The 21,799-nt window shown below is 36.3% G+C and overlaps 1 protein-coding gene across 3 annotated transcripts in view; it reads right to left on the reverse strand.

The window, feature by feature from the left end:
- Positions 1-21,293, reverse strand: part of LOC117421210 (nuclear factor NF-kappa-B p105 subunit-like) — a 45,296-nt gene extending 24,003 nt beyond the window's left edge. Inside the window, exons 1-8 of one of the 3 annotated variants that reach the window (XM_034035314.3) lie at positions 20,927-21,293; positions 19,272-19,343; positions 16,693-16,739; positions 16,250-16,337; positions 9,937-9,977; positions 8,531-8,629; positions 1,433-1,581; positions 993-1,156 (exon numbers count right to left, since the gene is read on the reverse strand). In XM_034035314.3, coding sequence (XP_033891205.3) covers positions 993-1,156; positions 1,433-1,581; positions 8,531-8,629; positions 9,937-9,977; positions 16,250-16,337; positions 16,693-16,734 — 583 coding nt within the window. In that variant the 5' untranslated portion in view covers positions 16,735-16,739; positions 19,272-19,343; positions 20,927-21,293. The remainder of the gene's footprint in view (positions 1-992; positions 1,157-1,432; positions 1,582-8,530; positions 8,630-9,936; positions 9,978-16,249; positions 16,338-16,692; positions 16,740-19,271; positions 19,344-20,926) is intronic. The other 2 variants (XM_034035313.3, XM_034035315.3) reach the window with 2 other exon arrangements.
- Between the last annotated feature and the right edge of the window lie 506 nt (positions 21,294-21,799).

A 21,799-nucleotide genomic window follows, 5' to 3' on the forward strand; every position in this document is an offset into this window, starting at 1 on the left:
AAGAAAAGAGCTTGTAACCAGGAGGTCCCCAGTTCAAATCCCGACTCAGCCACTGACTCACTGTGTGACCTTGAGATAAGACGAGATCTTGAGGTTCTACCAGGACTGAAAGGGTGAAGAATAAAAACAACAAGCAAAGAACCTAAAGATCTTCAACACAAGAAAAGAGGGGCGCTGATTATGCTGCTAATGCCACCGGATTGAAATAACTACTTTTCTTATACTTGCAGTAGATGACTCTAGTCTCTAGAATTTGGAAACCCTGCTCTACCTTGATCACCCTAAAAAATGAAGGGAATGTAGCTTGACTTGATGGTTTTGGTGCATTGCCCGTCACACTGACAGTAACACTATGACATTTAATGCCTTACCAATTGCTCATTTTGTTGGCGCATATATATATATATATGTTCAGGAAAACACAACAGTATGTCATTATCCCATGACATAATTCCCATTAGGCTATTCATTCAAAATGGTTTTTTGGTTTTTGTTATATTATTTTCATAGCTGTGAAAACAATAAGGATGGGTTTAACTAGTTGTCTTAGCAGTTGACAAGTGCCACAAGATAATACTACAAGGAAGACCAGATTGCATGTATTGTACATTATTTTACAGCAAGTTGTTTGGCAGGGGAAACACACTACTATGCTGCTGTGCCCATCTGTTTTTCATTAAAGCATATATGCAAAGCAGAAAAACTGAAAAGCCCTGTTGGGTTATCCATGAAAGAGATGCTATCATGAAAGTAAAGTGAAGTGGACAGAACACCCATGCTTTACATACAGTATAATGCAAAAACTGGCACATGTCCAATGCTTCATCCAGAACTATAAACCACCCATAGAGTTTTAGAAATACTAAAAGAAACTTTATCAATTCCATAACTATTTCGATTAGAAATATTTTCAATGTCTTCAACATTGAAAAATAGGTGGTCGAAACGTTGGTCATTAAATCTAAGTTTCTTTAAGTCTTTCCAATTGTTACCTGTGAGTTCTCTTGGTACTCGCCCCTCGGTTTGTAAAGAATTTATTTCTGGGTGAATCGAGACGCCGAAGTTGTAGCCCAATCTGTACGCCTCAGTCATTCTGTCCTCCAAGGTCTTGGTAACGTTCTTTTTAGTGACATGAAGAATACCCAGGTTTGGAAAACTAGGAGAGGGGAAAGTAATTGCTGCTGTTCATGCCTGTTTGTGAGGGGATTTGTGACATTTAACAAATTATATATTGTAGCAAGTTCATTAAACAATCACTGTAATTATAAAATATGTTATTTATTTTTTTTAAAAGCACTGTACCAGAGCATTTTTGTTAACTCCATAGATAGATTCTAGGATTCAGTCGTCCGTATGTATAAAACTCATTAGGGGAATACTGGGCTCTCAAAACCTGGTCAACAGGTCCTCCTAGAGGTTTACAATTGCTCACCTGATGCTTGTATCTTTGGGTTGCAGGTCAGCCACACATATGCCTTTGTCACACTGCTTTCCAACCAGGCTGTGTGCATGCAGGTGCACCTCTTTGGAATGGGTCACGAGCTGAATGACGATCTTTGCTGGTCCCTGATAGTTGCATATCTAAATAGTAAATATTGCAACATAAGGAAGAGCAGAAGTGGTTTATTATTGAAAATGTCAGCATTTTAGTGGTTTTGGCAGTAAAGACTACTGCATATTTTCACGCAGAATAAGTTGCATTTATTAAAGTTATAATGCTGCAAGTCTTGCACTTTTTGATGATGTATAAATTGCGAGAGAGTTAGCTCAACAACCTCACTAAAAGAAAAAATAGTACAGTAGGGCATACTTTATTAGGCATAATTGCAATTAATTTATTTAGTTCCTTTGGGTTCTCTGATGTACATTTGGAAAATTTGTAAATCTCTTTCATTGCATTTTTTATTGAATATTTTTTTCTTACTCTTCATTTTTATATGCAGATTTGCTGAACTGTTTTAATTCAGTCAGTATGTTTGTGTTTATTACCTACAGTGGGCTTGCACAGTCTTATTATCTGTTGTATTTGACTTTGACAGTTAAATGATTATTTTTTACTGGACAACACTTACGTCAAAGAATCAGATAATACAGCTGTTTACCAGTCATTAGAAAAAGGTTTTCTGTCTCTTTACAACAGAAATGTAAAAAGTCATGTGACCTTAAAGCAGTAGCACATACAGGGCCAGAGGTCACCAAAACATTTAGCATTCAGAGTTTACATTATCGTGCAAATAGAGAGCCACCACCTCAAATTGTTTCTACGACATGAAGCTAATATCTAGAACCATCTTTAATATCCAGAAAACAAACCAAAAAAATAAACAGATACAATAAACAAAATCACTCAACCCTAATACGGAAGCCATCTTAGGTCACTGTAATATAACAACAACAACAAAAATTCATACCAATTATATTTATGAAAGCTTGCATTTTAAATGAGGGGATCTTTTTACTTGACTACCCTGGTTTCCTGTGGTTTTAAAAAAAAAAACTTTCACTCTGGTCAGATGAGTCACATCATGACTTCCAACTACAATGAAAAAAAACAAAAAACTAAAGATCAAGAGATTACTTAATTCACCACACCACACATCTACCAGCACAAAAGAAGAAAAAAAAATACTGGGCTTGTGGAGAAATGATTAGCTTGATATCTTTAGTTACAAACAATAAACACATATACACATTTTGTGGCGTATTTTTTTGTTGTAAGGTACATTGATGGATTTCCTAAAATGTTATAAACAGTAACATCACCTTAGAAAAACCTCTAGCTCATCCATACTGTACCATAATTTAGTATCAAGTATAATAGAGTCAACAATTGTAGCATATATTATATGTTTATAATCTGTGTACAATGGTACTCTGTGGTTAATTTTCATATTGTGGTCTTTGTTTATTATTTCAATGAGGTATAAAAGACTTGTTGCTTATAGGGTTAGACATAAAAAGTATGCTGACCAGTTGTATGGTATTTATAAACATATCTCTGTCTATAATGTGTTAAAGAAATACAACAAAAAACACTCTTTACTGTCAATATAACTGATTGTGCCGCTATAAAAAAATGGACGCCCTGTCCTTTATAAAGTGTGTGCCAGCTATGTATGGATCTAAGCCAGGAGTGGGCAATTCCGGTCCTGGAGGGCCGGTGTCCCTCCTGGCTGTTGTTCCAACTATGCTCTAAATTACTTAATTAGACCAATAATTGGTAATAATTGGTCCAATTAAGTAATTTAGAGCAAAGTTGGAACAAAAGCCAGGACACCGGCTCCCCAGGACCAGAATTGCCCACCCCTGATCTAAGCCATACCGGGCAGAGTAACCATTAGTCACATTTCTTAGAAGAAATAAATGTGGTTTATTTCAGGCTGCTGCAAGAAATGTTATTAAGTGTTAATTGTGTTAATGTGAGAAAATGAGAAACAAAACCACCAGGAGTGTGTATAGGGTTCTTATATGCATGGATTTTCCATTTTGATATATTATGTCTTTTTAATTCCCTTGCCTCGTCCATGTTTAATATACTCAAATTATGTTTTCTAGTCTTGTTTATTATAAGTCGAATATGGATTTATTCATTTTAATTCAATAACAATACATTCATTGTATGTCATTGTGGCAGGGAAAAAAAGCCCTGCTGGTATAAATAGTGTCAGCAGTGTGGAGTAGTGGTTAGGGCTCTGGACTCTTGACCGGAGGGTTGTGGGTTCAATCCCAGGTGGGGGACACTGCTGCTGTACCCTTGAGCAAGGTACTTTACCTAGATTGCTCCAGTAAAAACCCAACTGTATAAATGGGTAATTGTACGTAAAAATAATGTGTAAAAAATAATGTAATTGTATGTAAAAATAATGTGATATCTTGCAACAATTGTAAGTCACCCTGGATAAGGACGTCTGCTAAGAAATAAATAATAATAATAATAGTGTGTGTGTGGGAATGTAAGGTTGGCAGGGATGGGGTTAAAGCTGTCCCTGCCAAAAACCACAGGTGTGGCTATTCTCCAATTAGGTAACTAAGTACTAGTTGGAGAATGGCCACATGTATAAAAGGGAGGAGAAATCCTTTGTGTGTGAGGGGAGGGAGATTGAGTCTTGTTAGTAATTAATGAAGGCAAATGCCCAGCCTATTTTACATTTGCTTGTTTTGTTAAGCCTGTTATTTTGGCCTTCGTGCCAGTTTATTTGTTCCTGTGTTTGTTTGTGTATTAAAAGTGTGCATACGTGCTTCAACTGCAGCTTTTCCCAAGTCTTACTTCTGACGCTATCCTGCAACAGTCATCAATATTTGTACAGCTAATTATTAAACTAACTTTCACATTTAAAAAAAAAACAGACTGACCTGTTCACAGACGTGAACTTCAGGACTGCTCTGTCTCTCACTGCCTTCCGTCGCCTCCTCAAGACCCACCTGTTCAGACTGCACTTGTAGATCTCTTGCTCTACTGCTCCTATTATACACTGAACTTGCCTGACCTATGCACCACGTTACCGGATGCTCAGCTAATGCACTATCCTTGCTCTACTGCACTACTATGTCATTGTAGATATAACTTGTAATCTTAACTTGTTGCATCCTAATTCATATTGTATTTTAGTAGTATTTGCACTTACTGTAAACTACACTGTATTTAAATATTAAGCTTGCATTGTAACCCTTCACTGCCCTCTAACACCTTCAAGTCACCTTGGATAGGCCAAATAAATAAATACATACATACATAATAATAAATAAATAAATAAATAAATAAATAAAAGCAGATTCAAAAATGATGTTAGCAAAACAAGTAACCCAATATAAACCGACAGTAGTGAAATTTTGGGTACTCATCAACATTGGATGTACTTTCTAAATGCCCACATTTTTCATGCACTGCTTTTTGAAGGCGGGAACAACGTAAAATTGTCTGTTATAAAAATGTCATATACTTTCAAAGTAAAGTTTCCAATAAAGTGACAGCACCCTGTAATAATACCACACAGACACAGGGCTGTGCTCTGTGGCATATTCTAGCTTGATAAACTTTAGGGTTTATTGTTGCTATTAAACAAAAACTTTTAAAACAATAAAAAGCACAGTAATTTATTCCAAAGCGGTATACTTCAGTCTGTAGGCACATTTGCCTGGAATTAATAACTCTTTTTTATATAAGTACATATCTGATCTAATCTTTTGGATTCATTCTTGAACACACAGTATGCAAGGCAGCATGTGAACTATTGACTGGTGCAACTTCCGAGCACCCAGCACAAAGGAGGGGGTAGTGAGCTCTTGTGGACTTTAACTGAACCTGACACAAAGGGTCTCTACAGGATCGTAAATAGATCGGTGCATCCAATCAGAATTTATGAAGGAAACGAAAGCTGCAGACAGCAGAAGGAAGTCATAATTAGGTAATGCATTCATCCTATGCAGGGTTAGGCAACCCATTGTCCAAAACAATGGATTGCAGTTGTAGGGGTAATGCACAGGTCTTTATGTGAAAGTCCTATAAGAACTAGCAACTTGCAGCAAGAACTTTGAATCAGTTTCCAATTTGGTTCCCGAATTTGTTTCTGAGTCTAACATGGCTCCATAAGCGAAGATAGTGTTAAGCAATAAACGAACGTCAAAGAAAGCTCTGTGTTCAGGACTCCTGCTAATAGGAAAAGAGACGTCTGCGAGTCAGTTTATCTATGCGTTGAAAAGAACCATTCCCGGCTCGGCTTCAAGCTTCTGTTCCCAGTCGTAACCACAGCATTACGAGACTGCGTCTGCCTGCTAGGCGAAGCATTCAAGGAAAGAAGAAAACACACAGGCTGTGTGTGAAACCCCCACTTGGGTTTTGAAGATAAAGGAGCCCCAACTTGGGTTTGAAGATTTATGGTAATGAAGCAAAAATGTAACTACTGTACAACGGAAGATTTATTCTGCAGACTTTTGGGTCTTCTTCAAGGAACCATTGAATATAATTTCATTACCTTTCCCTTGTGGAACTAGAGTAATTAATTTACAACACATAGAAGTTAATACAGTAGTTATCTTAAATTGTGCTTTTAATGAGCTTATGAAAACCTCAGAGTTTGAACCTGGTTAAAAAGTAACTAAGCTGCTTAACTCATATTGTCATATGAAGTACTTGTTTGAAAGTATACTTGTGTAATTGTTATTAAACAACTGTAGTTCAGCCTTAGCTGTGATATTTTATTAGAATAATTGTAATTTAATAAGGTTTTTTTTGCATTTAAATGATAAATGCTTAGGTTTAACTTTATTTCGCCTGTGAGCGGTAGATGCAGGGCCACTGTCTGTGCAGTTGAGCTGAGGGAACGGTCAGCAGAGTGACGTCATCACCTGCCGACAGATCCGCACAGCCTGTACTGATATTGAGACAGAGGAGTTAATGTACTGTGATAGAATGAAATGTTGAACCTATACTGGATGTTAAGGAAGCAATAGGATTCCACTTGTACTGTAGTTTAAATGCACTATTGAGAAACAACATATATAGAAGCATATACATTCAAGGAATAAGTGTTTACTGGTGCTGCATTGATGTGTATGTGAACTGTTATCTCATGATGATTCTTTCCTTTCTGTACCATTAGTATTATTATCTAATAAACTGCTATGACATTTTACCTACCTTGTTGTGGTTGATGGTGTTTTGTGTGTTTTGTAATTGCTCAATCTTATACACATCATTAAATAAAAAGATTATGATGTCTTAATTAACGTGAATGAATATTCAGATTATTTAGCAGATAACTAATAGATTGTCTTTATTTAGTCGGTGATCTAATATGGTAATGGTCACATAGTATTCATTCAAGTTGATTAACGCACATTGATTTGAACTATTGTATTTATTCAAATTAATTAATTGTTTAAATTAATTATTAAACAAACTAACGTAATTAGCCCCACAAGTCCATTTTAATTAAAGTGGATTGCCCTGAAACCAATTTGGGCCAGCTCCCACAGAAAACTCTGTTCAAAATCACAAGACGGGAGACATTTTTGGAGGTAGGGATTCACGGTCGTTGTGAAGCAATTTTGCTTTGAAATATTTTCTTGAAAAAACAGGAGTTAAATGAAGACCTGAACTCTTTGAAAACCCATGGCAAACCAAAATAAATAAATTACCTTCAAGATTACTGTGCAGAAAGTGAGTTACAACTAAAGTTTTATTTCCCTTTTTTTGTTTTGTTTTGCTTATTTGACAGATTTTTAGACACTCCTATCAATAACAGTGACATAAAAGGAATTTCCCAGCCATATGTAGAATCAGCTTCTGCCCACACAACTGCTTACAGGCTTTAGCTTCGAGAGTCTGTGGCTGCACCACTGGAAGTAGTTTCTGCCACATGGTGGAATTTCAAGAGAATTACAAATCTGTGATTTCCCCAATGATGACTTAAACTCTCAATCAACAGTTAGAAATCAGAAACCTGGAAAATCCTTTCAAACAAATAAAAAATACATATATATATATATTGTTATAATAATCAAAGCTGAAATTCTACCTTGAGGTCAGTCTCTGTTGTTTCCTACCGTTACTGGTGTTAATGAAGGGGATGGCTGTTTGGAATTTGACTTACATCCAGCTATCAATAACTAACCAAGTTTCATGGCAATTCAGTAAGTTTAATGTAAAAAGTGTGACACCTTCACTATAGTAATTCCTCATTAGTGGGGGATAGTAATACACACACATACATACATAAGTTTACCAGGGGTGATTTTATCATACAGGATTTTTTTTCCCCCCCACTGGAAGAGAGGCTTCCTCGAAACCCCCCTTTCATTGCTTCTATTTGGACTCTCCCCGCGGCAAGCACCAAAATTCAAATACGCACCGATTCATGCAAGTTTACATGAGTCATCAGTAAATGTATTTTGTTGTTACATTTATTACTAACAACATCCTTTTTATAGCTGTGCAGTGCTTTATCCATTCTTAAATGATACACAATTATGTAATATAAAAATATATAGAGAGCTGTCTAAACTGGAAAAAAACTTGGGGGGTGGGGTTCAAAACAGACTCACTTGTACCTACTGCAGCCCCATGTCATGTTTCAGGGCCGCAAATGTGGCCCTTTAAAATTCATGCTTGACAACCACTGCTCTCGCCTTTCGATCAAATCTCTGTATATGACAGTTTATATGACTTCTTTCACTCATGTTCTTAATTTAGGCTACTTGTACCTGTTATTGCGCTTATTTTTGTCCTGTCTTTAGTGTCAGTATATCAATGTTTTTTTTTTGTTTCAGTGTGTCTCTTTGGATCATGCCATTCACAGTGCCTTAGTGTCACACTTAGCTGGTTATTATTGGGGGGCATACGTTGTGTCCCACTGTACGGCATAACAGAGTCTGTATTAGCGAGGGACTACTGCAACAGGACACTGCCAGCAATGGAAATTGAGTCAGAATGCGTAATGTAACCCGACAGAAGCCGTAATTCCAATTACTCAGTCGTCAGCAAGACAATCTACAAATCTGGGACCAATGTGGGGTCCATGTAATCACATACCTTGACTTGTGGGAAGGATTTCCTGTTCTTCTCACTTGAGGCTCCAGGCAATCCACCGTGCGATGGTCCCTCACACCCGTAGCGGAAACGAAAGCCTCTCTAAAACAGAGTGGATGAGTCACTAAAACCTTCATGCCTGTCACTTTCTTTAACATTTAAAGGTTTTTGAATAACCACCTTTTTTTTATTAACAGCATTTTTTTCTCCCCCAGACACTACCTGGGATCTTCTCTCAGATGTCAGGTTGGGATGATTGGGAACTTAGCTACAGTTTATTAGTTTAGAAACTCAGTAGGCACAGCAGCACCAAAATTAAAACCAACCGTATCAGAGTCTGAAAGCCTGGACACCATTTAACTGACGTATACAGGGTGTCCCATGAGTCAGGCATCATAGGCAACATGATACACTATGCCGATTAGGACGTACTATGTTTAAGTAGAAGGCCGCAACACGTTGACAATCTGCACCTCACATCAAAATGATCTGAATTAATTCCTTATTGCTGGAAGACATTGCGGTTGGTTTTAATTTATTTTTCTGCATGTATTACTACTTTGTATATGATGTGGAATATGTGATTGTAAACTTGCAATACTGCAGTACTCTTCAAATAAGCTTGTTTTGATTTTGAACGTGCGGTTCTTAAGAGCTGTATTATTCTTAAGGATTATACCACGGTAGTCACAGAACCTGTGAATTTTGTCATTGGTTTCCACTCAGCGTGACAATAGGAAGTGAGCAGTCTGAATTGGCAGCAGTGCAAAGTTAAAGCAGTTACCAAACGTCAAATAAAATGATTACTTACACAGAACTACAAAAAAGTAAAGTGGCAAAATTAAGTACTATGCTACTAGAAGAGCAATATCCCAAACAATTTCACAAAAGCCGGGAGAGCAGCTTTAAAAGGAGAAACAAACCTCTTAACAATGTGCTCAGGGATGACAGTGAACTTCTAATGTACATACTGTAATACCAAAAGCACAGCTGTGTTTAAATAGACATTAACAAAAAAGATAGTGTAAAATTCTTCATTTACAACCAGAACTTTTATTATAAAAAATGAATTTCGGTGTTCAGATTATTATTATAATTTTTTTTACATCGGACAAGGAATACCTGTTAAAATTAAAGGCAAACATATTCCTGTTACAGTTGTTTGAAAAGACACTGTTAAAAAAACATGTTAAATACGTTAAATAGATGTTTATTTAGCACACATATTAAATCTTACAATATATTATATTAATAAATAGCTTTTTTGTCTAAATAGCGTTATTGTGACTGTGCCGTGATTTTTACATATTTTGACAAAATCGTACCCTTTAATCATCGTTGCTCTTTGTGCCCTGGCAGCTCTCTCAGTACAAATTAAGCACTGCCTATAACCTTGTTTATAGTCTTACCTGTTTAGGTTGTTCTATAATTTGGAGGTATGGTCCATCTGCTAAAAATATAAATACAAAAAAAAAACACTGATCATTTTTTTTATTATTATTTTTTATACAGAAACTAAAAACTAAACGTATTCTTAACAAAAATGCATAATGGGCAAGGTTTTAATAGTAGTCATTTTTTCATCAATCAAATCACTAAAATGAAAAAAGGTACCACCTGTTTTACATCAAATCTATAACATATTACATCAAATCTATAACAAATCTATAACAATTGATCTAAACAGCTGTGAATTTAAATACCACCATTGTTTAAGTCATTTAAAGAAAGAAACTAATTGAAAATGTCTAACAGTGTACAGGACTTTTAAGTTATTCGCTAAAAGTTAACTAAATTCTAGGTTTGGTTTTTGAATAGATATGTTGTAGTTCTGAAAACATCAGTGTTCAAATCATAACATATATATGATCAGAACATACAGACTGCAGTACAAGTTGCAACTGGAAAATTGACTACCATGTTGAAGAAAAACAGTTTACATTTCAAGGAAGGGTTGATCGTGAAAAACCACATCAAATACATAGTGCTGGAACCTACTGAATAGTCACACGCAACTGGGACTTGGAAGTGACTAATCCTTACGCCCTTTAAAATCAAAAAAATCATGTGGTCTGCAATTCAAAGTACAGTCGAATTGGCTACTGCATTTCAAGAGACACCAAACTTTAAATTAAAGAAATTAAAAACCACTGTGGTTTTGAAGAATATATTAATAAATTATTCAGTATTGTTTCAGAAAATTGTTAGTCAGTAATTATAGGGCAAATGCCATTTTCATAGAAAATGTTCCCTGAAAGAGAGATACAGTACATTATATATATATATATATATATATATATATATATATATATATATATATATATATATATATACACAGTGCCTTGCGAAAGTATTCGGCCCCCTTGAACTTTGCGACCTTTTGCCACATTTCAGGCTTCAAACATAAAGATATGAAACTGTAATTTTTTGTGAAGAATCAACAACAAGTGGGACACAATCATGAAGTGGAACGAAATTTATTGTATATTTCAAACTTTTTTAACAAATAAAAAACTGAAAAATTGGGCGTGCAAAATTATTCAGCCCCCTTAAGTTAATACTTTGTAGCGCCACCTTTTGCTGCGATTACAGCTGTAAGTCGCTTGGGGTATGTCTCTATCAGTTTTGCACATCGAGAGACTGACATTTTTGCCCATTCCTCCTTGCAAAACAGCTCGAGCTCAGTGAGGTTGGATGGAGAGCATTTGTGAACAGCAGTTTTCAGTTCTTTCCACAGATTCTCGATTGGATTCAGGTCTGGACTTTGACTTGGCCATTCTAACACCTGGATATGTTTATTTGTGAACCATTTCATTGTAGATTTTGCTTTATGTTTTGGATCATTGTCTTGTTGGAAGACAAATCTCCGTCCCAGTCTCAGGTCTTTTGCAGACTCCATCAGGTTTTCTTCCAGAATGGTCCTGTATTTGGCTCCATCCATCTTCCCATCAATTTTAACCATCTTCCCTGTCCCTGCTGAAGAAAAGCAGGCCCAAACCATGATGCTGCCACCACCATGTTTGACAGTGGGGATGGTGTGTTCAGGGTGATGAGCTGTGTTGCTTTTACGCCAAACATAACGTTTTGCATTGTTGCCAAAAAGTTCGATTTTGGTTTCATCTGACCAGAGCACCTTCTTCCACATGTTTGGTGTGTCTCCCAGGTGGCTTGTGGCAAACTGTAAACGACACTTTTTATGGATATCTTTAAGAAATGGCTTTCTTCTTGCCACTCTTCCATAAAGGCCAGATTTGTGCAGTATACGACTGATTGTTGTCCTATGGACAGAGTCTCCCACCTCAGCTGTAGATCTCTGCAGTTCATCCAGAGTGATCATGGGCCTCTTGGCTGCATCTCTGATCAGTCTTCTCCTTGTATGAGCTGAAAGTTTAGAGGGACGGCCAGGTCTTGGTAGATTTGCAGTGGTCTGATACTCCTTCCATTTCAATATTATCGCTTGCACAGTGCTCCTTGGGATGTTTAAAGCTTGGGAAATCTTTTTGTATCCAAATCCGGCTTTAAACTTCTTCACAACAGTATCTCGGACCTGCCTGGTGTGTTCCTTGTTCTTCATGATGCTCTCTGCGCTTTAAACGGACCTCTGAGACTATCACAGTGCAGGTGCATTTATACGGAGACTTGATTACACACAGGTGGATTCTATTTATCATCATTAGTCATTTAGGTCAACATTGGATCATTCAGAGATCCTCACTGAACTTCTGGAGAGAGTTTGCTGCACTGAAAGTAAAGGGGCTGAATAATTTTGCACGCCCAATTTTTCAGTTTTTTATTTGTTAAAAAAGTTTGAAATATCCAATAAATTTTGTTCCACTTCATGATTGTGTCCCACTTGTTGTTGATTCTTCACAAAAAATTACAGTTTCATATCTTTATGTTTGAAGCCTGAAATGTTTCAAAAGGTCGCAAAGTTCAAGGGGGCCGAATACTTTCGCAAGGCACTGTATATATATATATATATATATATATATATATATATATATATATATATATATATATATATATTTTAGCTCAAAGAGCCAGCTGCCAAAACATCTTGGAGAACTAACCACAGTTCTTCTGTGGATTTAGGCAGCCTCAGTTGCTTCTCTCTCTTCATGTAATCCCAGACAGACTCGATGATGTTGAGATCAGGGCTCTGTGGGGTGCATACCATCACTTCCAGGACTCCTTGTTCTTCTTTACGCTGAAGATAGGTCTTAATGACTTTCGCTGTATGTTTGGGGTCGTTGTCATGCTGCAGAATAAATTTGGGGCCAATCAGATGCCTCCCTGATGGTATTGCATGATGGATAAGTATCTGCCTGTACTTCTCAGCATTGAGGAGACCATTAATTCTGACCAAATCCCCAACTCCATTTGCAGAAATGCAGCCCCAAACTTGCAAGGAACCTCCACCATGCTTCACTGTTGCCTGCAGACACTCATTCGCGTACCACTCTCCAGCCCTTCGGCGAACAAACTGCCTTCTGCTTCAGCCAAATTCAAATTTTGACTCATCAGTCCAGAGCACCTGCTGCCATTTTTCTGCACCCCAGTTCCTGTGTTTTCGTGCATAGTTGAGTCGCTTGGCCTTGTTTCCACGTCGGAGGTATGGCTTTTTGGCCGCAAGTCTTCCATGAAGGCCACTTCTGACCAGACTTCTCCGGACAGTAGATGGGTGTACTAGGGTCCCACTGTTTTCTGCCAATTCTGAGCTGATGGCACTGCTGGACATCTTTTGATTGCGAAGGGAAGTAAGCATGATGTGTCTTTCATCTGCTGCAGTAAGTTTCCTTGGCCGACCACTGCGTCTACAGTCCTCAACGTTGCCCGTTTCTTTGTGCTTCTTCAAAAGAGCTTGGACAGCACATCTGGAAATCCCTGTCTGCTTGGCTGTTCCTCACCCAGTTTTATTCGTCCTACACAGCTGTTTCTGTTTCAGTTAATGATTGTGTTTCAACCTACATACTGAATTGATGATCATCAGCACCTGTTTGGTATAATTGTTTAATCATACACCTGACTATATGCCTACAAAATCCCTGACTTTGTGCAAGTGTACCTAGGAGAATTGATGCTGTTTTGAAGGCAAAGGGTGGTCACACCAAATATGGATTTGATTTAGATTTTTCTTCTGTTCACTCACTTTGCATTTAGTTAATTGATAAATATAATCTATTAACATGTCTATTTTTGAAAGCATTCTTACTTTACAGCATTTTTTCACACCTGCCTAAAACTTTTGCACAGTACTGTATATATATATATATATATATATATATATATATATATATATATATATATATATAAAGTGAATAATAAAAGATTAAATGCAATATAATATTAGCACAACCTCACCTTTAATGGTGTCGGCGTTTCAGAAACATTCACAGTCAAATGTATAAGAGAATGGTATAATCAGGGATGACAACTTGTTTTACCATAACATTTCCCCAGAAAATTATGTCCTCATGAAAAATTTTAATGCAGCTTAAATAATTGAGTGCATCTGAAAGTCCCTGAAATACCTGAAGACAACAGTTTAGTTGCACTTTCAATAAAACCAAGCCTTGCATCGATTAGCAACTGCTAGGCATGAAAAAGCAATGCACTGTTTCCTTGCAGATTCTGTTGCAGAATATTAATACTGATTTGTATCAATTGGGCACACCGGTTGTATAGGTTAGAGCATTACCAGTAGTAACTAAGAACCATCATCAGTCAATACAACAAAAACTGTTCAGCAGTTGTAAAACCTCAGACATTGGTCTGAATGCAAGTCAAGATGAAGAAGGTAGAATCAAAGGTTTTAAATAGAGGATTGACAGCAGAAAGAAGTATTTTTTTAAATTTTATTTAAAGCAAAAAAAAGGAAGCACAATTTGGAAGTAACATAGCACCACACTTTAGTTTTATTTGCCGAGGCACCTTCGTTTAATACCATAATTTGACAGGAAGCATGGCTGTCAGAGGATAAGCCTTACACGATACAGGAAACTGTAAAGAGTTTGCAGAAAAAAAGACCAAAATACAGAACATATTCATAAAACTGTACAGTACACAAGGGTGTTATATTTTAAACCCATGACAGGTACCATATTTAATGCAGCTTTGTAATAACAGACACTTAAATGTTTTTTACACATTGTTTATGAAATATTGGACATATTTTCTTAGCATTTACTCCAGTCTTTATTTAACTTCTAGTTTTTAAAGATGAAAATTATATGTTTGGGAATTCTCTTCTTAAAAAATAGGAGTTAAAGACTGCAGTAAATGCTACTGTATGATAATATGCTCATACGTGGTCTACCAAAATATTTGGCTGGGCCTCATATGTACAGTTCTTCAAATCATTTAAAATATGTTGCCACTATGCTTGCTGCTTTAAGAAAAATACCAAACAACCAACAATTGTGATAAAGATGATATATCATCCATAGCTAGTAAACACTCAAAGTGCACATGTGCTAAATTTAGAAACACTAAAAAAGTCAACGACAGCTGTTTTGACGAGAGTTTTTTTTCTCAATGTCCTTTTGAAAAATGTTTTGCAATTCATTTTCTGTGATTTGAAGTGCGCTCTCTCTCCCCGGGAGTGGAAGGATACTGTGGTTTTAAGCTTATATAAAAAGGGGTTAAAGTTGTGTAAAAATCATTGTTGTTGTCTTGTTTTGCACAAGGATTGCTGATAATGTGCTATGGATGTATATACATATATGGAACTTGAATGTTTATCTACGTTGATTTAAATGATTGCCAAACGTGTCTGTAAAGTTACTCGTGTGCATTGTAACGAGCTGTGGTGAACGTTGTGGTAAAATCCAGCATGGCACATTTATCCTGACCAATATAATAAACTGCCGATTTAGTTATAAACCTCAGAGTGTTTTTTGTTTCTGTGTTTGCGCATTGCTATAATTTTGTTATTTAGGGGTTACCCCAGAGTGGTTAAACAGTATGCGTTTAACTGTACTGCTCTGGCCCTTGGGGCTTGTGTGACAGTTATCAGGTCACTAAATCTGTTTTATTAGGGTAATAGGATGGAAAGGTAACATTTGTTACATTTACTAAAATAAAAAAATATATATATACAAATGTTTTTTTACAAAGACCAAATTCCCATTGGGCTTTTTTTTTTTTTTTTGAAAGATTCTATTGACAGCCGCAATAAGATTGTTACCTTTATTAAAAATGTGCACAGATTAATCTACCGGTCTACCGGTTAATCAACTAATGCCCAGAAATTAACCAATCAAAAATTTTGAACACATGACAGCCCTAATATATATGGATTACACTACCATAATTGAAATATAATCCTGGATTTAGATCTGTAGATAGATTTAAGCTACAGCTATGGCCAATAGTTTTACATTACCCAAAAGAAGTAACTATTTTGCTTCATGAAGGTGAATGAAACCTGCTCATTAAAGTTACATGGCACTTTGCAGTTTTCCATATACGTAATGAAAAACTGACAAAAATGGAAAAACCTGACATTTCAAAATCTAACATGAAATACTGTACTACTATTATGGTTTCCGGCAATATCATTTTCTAGTTTCTTTAATTACATAGATCTAAATTATAGGCATATAGTTATAACCTAGAGAGTAAGAATACATTTGGGCCATCAGGCTTTGGAATTACAGCAAAACAAGGTTTGCTGATAAAAACTAAAATATTGTATATTTCTAATAGGAAAACAGTTTTTACCTATTCGCAGTGAATTGGTGGTCGCCATGTTAGGAAAAGTAAAAGGCTCCATTCCCATTAAAGATGAAAACGGGTCTATTTCAAACATCTGGGAAGGGAAAAAGATATTACTGCACTGAAAGTACATCTCCTTAAAGTCATTTAACAAATAATACACAGGCATGACTTCAGGCTTCACCTGTTTCTTTTTGCAAAAGAGGGGTTGTCTGAATCGTTTGGGATTATTGACCCTATTCACAATATTTCTAGTCAGGAGTTTTTTTAAAATTATGTTTTTTTCAAAGTTTGTTTTATGAATAAAGGTTTTGTGAATGGGGCCTTTTTATATCCATTCTGATCATCAGATATTTTAAAAAGTGATTTAAGGAGTATTTACAACCTTCTCTCCTCACCTCGGCATAAAACACCCAACATTTAATGGTTTCACATTCATAGATACTTACATGGTGACCTTGTCCCCCCAGATAAGAATCTTCATCAGCCATGCTATCTGAAAAAAAGCATACTGTCTATTAAATAGTTACAGTTGCTAGCTAATTACATACTTCTATAAAATGTTATCCGTGCTCTTCCAATTCGCAAGGTTTCATGTGTGCATTATTGAACAAAAAAAAACATGTTATAGAAACATGCATTTCTGGCACCTTACTGGGTTAAGAAGCTCATAGTTTGTATGCCTTGTCTATTACGCCTGCACTTCCTAGGTAATTTCATCTCAGCAGCTTCATCAGCAACAAACCATGTCAGTCATTAAGCAGCTAGTTAGTAACTAACAGGAAGGAATGAGTCAAAGGCACAGAGGGAATTTCACTTTCTTGGTGAAATGATTAGTGTTAGTGTAATAGGTTACATGACAGTAAGAACTGCAAATAGGGAGTTTTCTTTACATCAGTAGGGTACCAGACATGCTCTTAAATTCAAATACAGTACATTGACTAGTATGACTAATTTACTGTGGAATCATCCAGGGATAACTAAAAAAAAAAAGTAAGTGGTTAATGCAATCCAGGTAGATTCCCTGTTGCTGTAAAACACAGCAGTGGTTTACCCCAGTTGTATATAGGCTGTTTTTATCAGCCCCTATGTCATTTAGTTTCTATAGCTACGGTTGTGTGCATTTGAATTGGCCTCTGTCTGCAAGGAGAACCACAGATAAAATGCAAGACTTGAGCGACCACCTTTTCAATTTCAATAATCAGTCACTACCGAGCTAATAACATATTTCTATAAAATGTTATCTGTGCTCTTCCATTTGCAAGGTCTCACACGCAAAGTAAATGATTGCAATGAAATCGTCAAAATTCCTCCATATCAATCAACAACAAAACACGATTGTAGTTGCCTATACCAGACTGCTAAACACCCACCCATTTTAACTTCTTACTAAACCACCAATCTTAATTTTTCGAGGACAGATATCATATTTTTAGGATTATTATCTTCTGAGGCAACTGACTATTTTACTTGAGTATGAGAATACATATACATTTTATGGTAAATCTGCAGAAACTGACTGTAGTTCGGTAGTGCATCAACAAACTCATGGTAGCATTTAATAATATTTTTAATACACTGTGCTGATGGAACAACTGACTGAATGATTCCATAGAAGAGGCTAATAATGTGGGCACTGTATATTTTTTCATTGAATATGCCCCTAAGGTTTCTTAGACTTCAGTGCTTCTACTGTAGACTTGAAGTCTTTCCTCAAAGTAATTTTAGCTAACAAAATAGTTCCATACATTTTCTCCATCATGCACATTTCTTCATTATATAGGTCTCAAATGTGTTTGAAAGAAAAACATATTTTAAATTTAGGTCGAAGAAGCTTCTGACTGCAAGCCATACTTTTAGTCTTATACTTCTTGGATAATTTCACCTAGAGGGTAAAACTGTCTCCACCCCTTCACTGGCTTCTATCCTGTCAATAACCAATACCCAGACCCTATTGACTGATATCCCTTCAGCAGTAACATGCTTTGGCTCAGAAGACAGTGCTGGTGTGAAATATCCAAGTAAAGGCAAGAACACTGGGAATGTTCTTTAAACTAATGTAATTCCACATGTTGGTTTGAAAATGAAAACAAAAACATGTTTACTTAAACTGCATATCTGAGACCTAAGTAGCTAATGGATGTGCAAAATGGGAAGATTTATGAAATTATTTTGTGGGCCCCATTCAAATGATTTAGCACAGCACACTCCCAAAGAGCCTGGCTCTCTAAATCAACACTGTAATGGTGTATGTACTGTAATGCTAACTGATATGCAGCTTTCATTCAGCCCATTTCACTAATGCGGTCACACTTAAACTCTCGGGGGCCACCACATCTTTTTGCCTGAGAACAACTGCTCTATACATACCTTATTATTATTATTATTATTATTTGTTTATTTAGCAGACGCCTTCATCCAAGGCGACTTACAGAGACTCGGGTGTGTGAACTATGCATTAGCTGCAGAGTCACTTACAATTACGTCTCACCCGAAAGACGGAGCACAAGGAGGTTAAGTGACTTGCCCAGGGTCACACAATGAGTCAGTGGCTGAGGTGGGATTTGAACCGGGGACCTCCTGGTTACAAGCCAGGTTACAAGCCAGTTTCTTTAACCACTGGACCACACAGCCTCAACCTTAACACATATATACTGTATTAAAGAGACTCCCATGGTTGATGTTGCATATCCTTTCTACACAAGGAACCCTATTTAAGGACTGAATTATTCCATATGGAAACTGACTGAAATACTGATATCCTATAATTATATAACATGACCTGATTTCATGATGCCATCTGGTAATATCCACTGGATTTCAGTACACATATTTTAACATTTAGTTTCCTTTAACAAAAAATGGTTCCAATTGCATCTTAATAAAACTGTTCAATTGTGGCCAATTAGAAATATAACTGTGAAAAAACAAGAACATGAGATAATGTTCTCAAAAAACATTAAACGATGGCTCAAAACTAGGTTCATCAGCCTAAGCAATATCAAAAAACAATCCGAAAAAAATGTACCCTAGTTTGGTAAAGCGGTCCCGGAAGCTGTGAGGGGTGATGAAAATATGCAGCAATGTCTCCAAGCAGTACCTGAAACAGAAAATAACAGGTTGGTTTTTGCATAAAATTTGCAGGAGAACTTGTTTTATTAGATGTATCCGGTTTCAGAGTGACTAGGACCAGTAGAAAATCTTCTGGGGGCTGGTTGGTTTTTTTTTGGTTTATGTTTTTTTTTTTTAAATACCAGTACAAATGCTGCCATTAGTAGTTTAATGTCATGAAGAAATATAAACATGTATGTTTTATTGGCCTTAAGTTTACAGAAATACAGAAGGAGAGATGGTAATAATATTAGGTAAAAAGTGTTTTACGGCACTACCGACAGAAGCAAAATCACCTGCCTTAGTGCAAGCAAAAATCCTAATGGTGGTAACATCTGAAATTTTTTGTCCTACATTGCACATTTATTATTCCTCAAGCAGGGCTATAGTGGAGATGGGCATTCCTCCCTGTGTCATTCTTCAGTTTTCACATTTCTGAGGGTATATGGAGGCTATCTGACTGTTGTGTCTTTTTGTTAAACTTTCTTTCCATCACAGTTTACCCAGAAAGGGCTTGTCTGATTGTGAGGAAACTCGCTAAAGACCTTATTTAGTCGTTACATGTATCATAATCTGGGGGTGTATGGATGAGTGTCCACTCAATATGATACTTACAAAGCTTATGATACTTACAAAGCTTGTGCTAAGAATGTGCTTAGCAGGTTTAATCACGTTTGAATAACCACTGTGGGAGAAATTTGTTTTCCACATATCAATTCGTGAAAGCATATTTATTTATTTAAAAAGCCCTTCATGAAGAAACAAGCTTTAAAACACACATACACACACACACACACACACACACACACACACACACACACACACACACACACACACACACATATATATATTATATATATACACACACACATATATAATAAAAATCCTGTAGTTGGGTTTATTTTATTTTTTTGAAAACGTGATTCTTATTAAAAGAAAAAACAAACAACTTCACTTGAAACATTTAAATTTGTGTTATCCATTGTGATGCAAAAGTATTTCATTGAGCACCAAAGTTACGTGTAAACCTTACAGCAGCATGGGTGTTCAGGTGCTGCAGTGTCAGTTTCTCATGTTCAGTCATTTAAAACTGTAGATAAGGGTGTATGCACACAACTCTGCTCTGGTTTCAGCACAATTAGGCACAGGTAACCTTTCATTTTAATTTTACACAGGTGCCGGAATACCTCAAATTTGGGATAATAAAACAATAGTTTACAACATGTTATGTCTTTTTTTCTCTTTCTTATTCATCTGCAGTTTAACTTTTCTGATTCATCCGTTCTTTACATGTAGCCCTTACCTGGTAGGCTTTATGTTTTCCAACGTTTAAAATATAAATTATTTCATTTATTTTTGTCCAGATTATAATTATAACTAGGCCCCTTAGAGTATAACATATACCTTAAAAAATTCAGTCAATATGAGGAAGTAAATATGCAACAACTTTTTTTTTTTCTTTTAGCAAGCTACACACTGAATGCACATGAACTGGTTATTCCTATAACATTGATTTAACACCAGAATGTTCGATTTTCTAAAGCACGTAAGCAGGTAAAATGACACTCCTACCTTATCTCAACGTCCAGAATTATTTGGAAGAATGTGTATCTGATCTGAAGTCGATCAAGTGCTACAATAAAATTACTCCGCCATTTCCAATGTTCTACATGTATATAGGAAATATTTTGTGTAACGAATCAAGGATCCTTATGTGTAAACTAAAAGCTATTTTATTTATCCTGCATGGACGGTATGATAAAGAGAATCCGTTTGTTTTGTTTTTCTTTCATAGCAAAATGAGTGTATTTGACGCAATGTTACTTCCTCGCTGGAAATTCCCAATGACGTAAAATTAATTCTGTACAGTGAAAGTGCTTCCCCCTTGTGGATTGGAAACCAATGCACTACAGAAAACATGTGTTTTACTGAATTATTTGTACAGAGAACAAAAAAGACCACACTGAACAGCACCTCGATATATTTGTATGACAATTAGCAATAGCAGCGTAGTCTGGGAGACTAAGTCATAATTTAAAGTATGCATTTCATTCTACATACCGGTACTGGTACATTAAACTTCATGTAATAGTTTATTATTACATATTCCAAGTGCATAACACATGTTAAATGGTACGCGGTGCAATTTACAGGAAATTTTAAAGGGGTGAGGCCGAGTCCAACAGCGAAGCTCAATATCGACCTCTATTGGCAACAGCATTAATTGCGCTAAGAGGTGTAATATAGAAGACGCAGAACAAATACCAGTGTTGTGCTATTTTCAGGTACGCAGCGAACTGCGCTTGCTCGCGCATGCCTAAACAATGGCCAAAAAACTTCTGTTAGAAAGCAGGGAAGTGCTCATTCAAATCTGGTATGTTATGCTACTTTCGGTCTTTTACATCTTTTTCAATTTCAATGGTAAAATAAAACTGACAATAGAAA

The sequence above is a fragment of the Acipenser ruthenus genome, chromosome 1, assembly GCF_902713425.1.
Source record: "Acipenser ruthenus chromosome 1, fAciRut3.2 maternal haplotype, whole genome shotgun sequence".
NCBI lineage: Eukaryota > Metazoa > Chordata > Actinopteri > Acipenseriformes > Acipenseridae > Acipenser > Acipenser ruthenus.